This window comes from Protobothrops mucrosquamatus, unplaced genomic scaffold (assembly GCF_001527695.2).
Source record: "Protobothrops mucrosquamatus isolate PMUCROS unplaced genomic scaffold, P.Mucros_1.0 scaffold303, whole genome shotgun sequence".
Taxonomy (NCBI): Eukaryota; Metazoa; Chordata; class Lepidosauria; order Squamata; family Viperidae; genus Protobothrops; species Protobothrops mucrosquamatus.
Window position 1 is genome coordinate 213,213 of NW_015386645.1, and position 4,625 is coordinate 217,837.

The window sequence follows — 4,625 nt, forward strand, 5'->3', positions numbered from 1 at the left end:
TAATTTTCCATAAGAGTCCATCATATTAAGAAGCAAACTAAACTAAAAAAAAAGTTACGTTGTAATTAATAAGGGAAATTTAATTGTGATAAAGGGGAAGTTTGATTCATTTGTGAATCAATTAAATAAGCTTTGTTATTTAGGCAATATATTTCTTACTAAGATTAATTTTCTGGCTTTTGTGCCCAGGTAAATTCTTTGGAGTAGCAGAATGTTTGTTACTCAAGAAATTTTGTCTTCTGCATGAATTGAGAGTACATTTGGGGTCTCAAAATGGCTTTTCATGTACCTAAGACTGATCTTTTGCTAGGTCTGTTTCACAGTCACTGTTTCTTCTTATTGTATTTTTTGTGTAGGTAGGAATCAGAATGGAAGTTGAGAATCTCACCTCTGTTAGGGAGTTCCTTTTGTTGGGTCTTTCTACTCACCACAAAACCCGGATGATACTCTTTGCCACAATCCTCCTCATTTATTCTCTTACCCTTTTGGGGAATCTGGCAGTCATCATGCTGGTTCAGTACAACTCCAAACTCCACACTCCGATGTACTTCTTTCTGAGTCACTTCTCTTTCCTGGAGATCTGTTACACCACCAGCACTGTGCCCCAAATGTTGGCTCATCTCCTGTCAGGTAGTGGAACCATCTCCTTTATCCGTTGTGCAATCCAGGTGTATATAAGCACAACCTTCGGTGGCACAGAATGCTTTCTGCTGGCTGTCATGGCCTATGACCGCTACTTGGCCATCTGTCATCCCTTGACCTATGCTATAACTATGGACAAGAGGCATCAATGGATGTTAACTACGGTTTCCTGGGCAATTTGTTTCCTAATTGCAGCTATTAATATAACTTTGACTTTTCAGCACACTTTCTGCAGCTCCAACCAAATCAACCACTTTTTCTGTGAGCTGCCCTTAGTAGTAAAACTTGCCTGTGGTGACACCAATGTAACAGAAATCATTCTGTTTTGGACATCGGTCCTGGTTATCCTTGGTCCCCTTATAGTTGTCTTGACCTCCTATGCACTTATCCTGCTCATGGTGTTCCAGATGAGGTCAACTGCTAATTGGTACAAGGCTTTCTCCACGTGTGCCTCTCATTTGGCAGTGGTCACCTTGTTCTATGGCACCCTCATCTCTATGTATCTGAAACAAAAGTCTGAGTCAGCTTCCAATCATAACAAGCAAATTGCTGTCTTTTATACTGTGGTCACTCCCTTAATCAACCCTATCATTTATACCCTGCGGAATAAGGATATCCACAAGGCAGTGACCAAAATTCTACAAAGGAGGCCTTAAAGGCAAAACAAAAAAAGAACAAAGAGACCCCTAACGGCTTTAATTGATCTAGTTCAATCATCTTTTAACCTGGTGTCCTTCAGATGTCTCAAAGCTTAAACTGCTCAAAACTCCCCCCCAAAAAGTGTGAGATTTCTCCAATTTGGGCATAACTCCATGTCCTTCACAAAAGGATATACCAGTATCTTCTCACCTGTGGCCTTCTTGACCTGGATCACTCTGAACAAAGGTTATACTGGCTTCTACCTTAATACATCATAGTCCTGCATATAACTGGGGAACCTAGGTATAGTATTTTGTAATGATAATATTTAATGTCCTTGTTCCTACAACGGGCTTAATTAGGTTTCTCATCCTGCTGAATCTGGTGGCTTGTGCTTCTGGAAGCAGAGACCTAGGGACTGGTTCAATAGTTATTAAGGATTCCGAATCTTCTACTACTTTCTGGTAGCTAGTATCCAATGGTGGGATTCAGCCAGTTTGCACCACTCCGGCAGAACCGGTAGCTAATTATTTGTTGCACAGGCTCAGAATGAACTTCCAGAAGCGGCATCCACACAGAGAACCGATTGTTCACATATATAATAATAATAATAATAATAATAATAATAATAATAATAATAATAATAATAATAATAATAATAATAATAATAATAATAATAATAATAATAATATAATAAAGTTGGAAGGAACCTTGGAGGTCATTGAGTCCAACCCCCTACTCGGGCAGGAACCTTACACCATTTCGGACAAATGGCTGTCCAGTCTCTTCTTAAAAACTTCCAGTGTTGGAGCATTCCCCGCTTCTGGAGGCAGGTTGTTCCATTGGTTAATTGTTCTCACTGTCAGGAAGTTTCTCCTTAGTTCTAGGTTGCTTCTCCCCTTGACGAGTTTCCATCCGTTGCTTCTTGTCCTGCCTTCAGGCGCTTTGGAGAATAGCTTGACTCCCTCTTCTTTGTGGCAGCCCCTGAGATATTGGAACACTGCTATCATGTCCCCCCTTGTCCTTCTCTTCTTCTAGACATACCCAATTCCAGCAGCCTTTCCTTATATGCTTTGGCCTCCAGTCTCCTAATCATCTTTGTTGCTCTTCTCTGTACTCTTTCTAGAGTCTCAGCATCTTTTTTACTTCGTGGTGACCAAAACTGGATGCCGTATCATTGCTAGTATCCCATTAGCCCTAGTTTCAGCAGAAATTCATGGCCTCTTCTCTACTGAGCAGGCAATAAGTGTGAGTGAGCCACGCTTTAGAAAGTGTGCCATGTGCTGTGAAGTCTTAGCTGTGGGTTTTGTAACAAATGAGTTGCTTTTCCAGGTGCTCCTTTTCTTCTACAACAGGGGTGTCAAACTCACAACGTCACATGACGTGTTGTGACGTGTTGTGACGTATTGCAACTTTTTCCCCATTGCCGGCAATGCGGTGGGCATGGTTTCGGCGTGATGCATCAAGCTCACGGGCCGGCAGTTTGACACCCCTTTTCTAGAAGGCTAGGTAGTAAAAAATATTCACATGGCTGCTTTCATAGATTCTCACAACAGAATTGATTAGGTAAAGCTACTTTAATGCTATGCATGATTAACTGTTCTGAGTTAAATTCACTAACTGGTTTAAATATCACCTTTTGGATGTTCCCACAAGACTCTACCCTTCCATTGACCTGATTAATCATGCTGTAAAACAGAGCCTTAATATAAGTTATTTAAAAAATAGAATTTCACCATTGCAACACCTGCTTTTCCCAATACAGAAAAATCATCAAATCTTTTAAAATTCTTTTATAGCTTTTTTAAAAATAATGGCAAATATTGGAAAAACAAAACAACATTGGAAACGATAAAAATACATACTTTGCCAAAAGGAAAAAATACACAAATTTTTAAAAAATACAAAGGAAAAAGAAAAAACGTTTATCATTTTAGCAGTAAATAGTTAAAATTCTATTAGATAATATAGTTATCTAATGCAATTATTATTCAAGTATATATATGGAGAATCACAAACCGTGAGACCACCAGGAGATAAAACTATAACAAGTTTATTTACAATTAAAAGACCTACATATATATATATGTAGGTCTTTGGTTATTCGGGTTTCCTCCCACATAGAATTGGAAGTGTCTTGGCAAACACCTGCGAAAATATATATCATATATGTTTTCTGAGGTTTTCGCGGGTGTTTGTATGTAGGTCTTTGGTTATTCGGGTTTTCTCCCGTGTAAAATTGGAAGTGTCTTGGCGACCAATTTTACGCAGGAGAAAACCCGAATAACCAAAGACCTACATATATCATATATGTATATATAATTCATATATATATAATTCATATATATAATTATCATTTTAACTTTTGGTATTTTGTTTAAATGAGCCCCGTATTTCATTATTTTTGTCCATATACTACATCTATAGGCGGTCCACTTATAGGTGGGAAGTGCAATCAGGCCCTCAATCCATTGAGTGAAGAGGCATACATTTATCTTACCAATGCTATAATGTCAGTTATTTGGCCATAATAAGGACACAGGAAATCCATTTTCATTGCCCAGTTGTCAAATTGCAAATACAAGATATGTAGTTCAAAGGTATATTATTGTCTGAAAATTTTAGCTTTTTCTCATGCAATTATATTTATATAATCTAGTACTTTCTCCCAAAACTTGGTAAATGCAAGACAATGTAAAAATGTGTGTTTTAAAGAACCAATTCCTTCTTTATCTCCAACAAAATGTTGTTTTTGAAAATCCTTTTCTCTACATATATAACAGAGTGCAATAAATTCTAAATAATGTTTTTGTTCTATAAGTCATAATTTGAGATCCAGTGACACTCTTGCTAGAGAAGTTCAGTCTCCCATTGTCTGGGCATTATAATAATCTCAAATTATTTATTCCACTAATGTTTTAGATCTTCATATCATATTGAATCATTGATAACAAATATCTATAAAAATAAATAGTAGGGGTTTTTTAAAAAAAAAAAAAGATGTAAAGGATTTAACAAGTTCTAATATCTCAAGAGTCTCAAAGCTAAAAATACTGCTGGTCCAATGTTGTTAACAAATAATGTAACTATAAATATAACCATTAGGTTACATCTGGTAGATAATTTTTGTCTCTTTAACACAATGTTAAAAATTAATCATCTATCACTTGGTCCAAATGCAATACTGCAGGCTACTTCTGCCAGCTGCCAGCAGTTTGGCAGTTCGATTCTCACCAGCTCGGGGTTGATTCAGCCTTCCGTCCTTCCGAGGTCGGTAAAATGAGGACCCGGATTGTTTGGGGCATTGTGCTGACCCTGTAAACCACTTAGAGAGGGCTGTAAAG

General features: G+C 37.5%; 1 protein-coding gene across 1 annotated transcript; it reads left to right on the forward strand.

Moving 5' to 3' along the window:
* Positions 1–368: 368 nt before the first annotated feature.
* Positions 369–1,298, forward strand: LOC107286613 (olfactory receptor 1020-like). Its single transcript, XM_015815005.1, has one exon. The coding sequence runs from the start codon at positions 369–371 to the stop codon at positions 1,296–1,298; it is 930 nt and encodes a 309-aa protein (XP_015670491.1).
* The last annotated feature ends 3,327 nt before the right edge of the window (positions 1,299–4,625 follow it).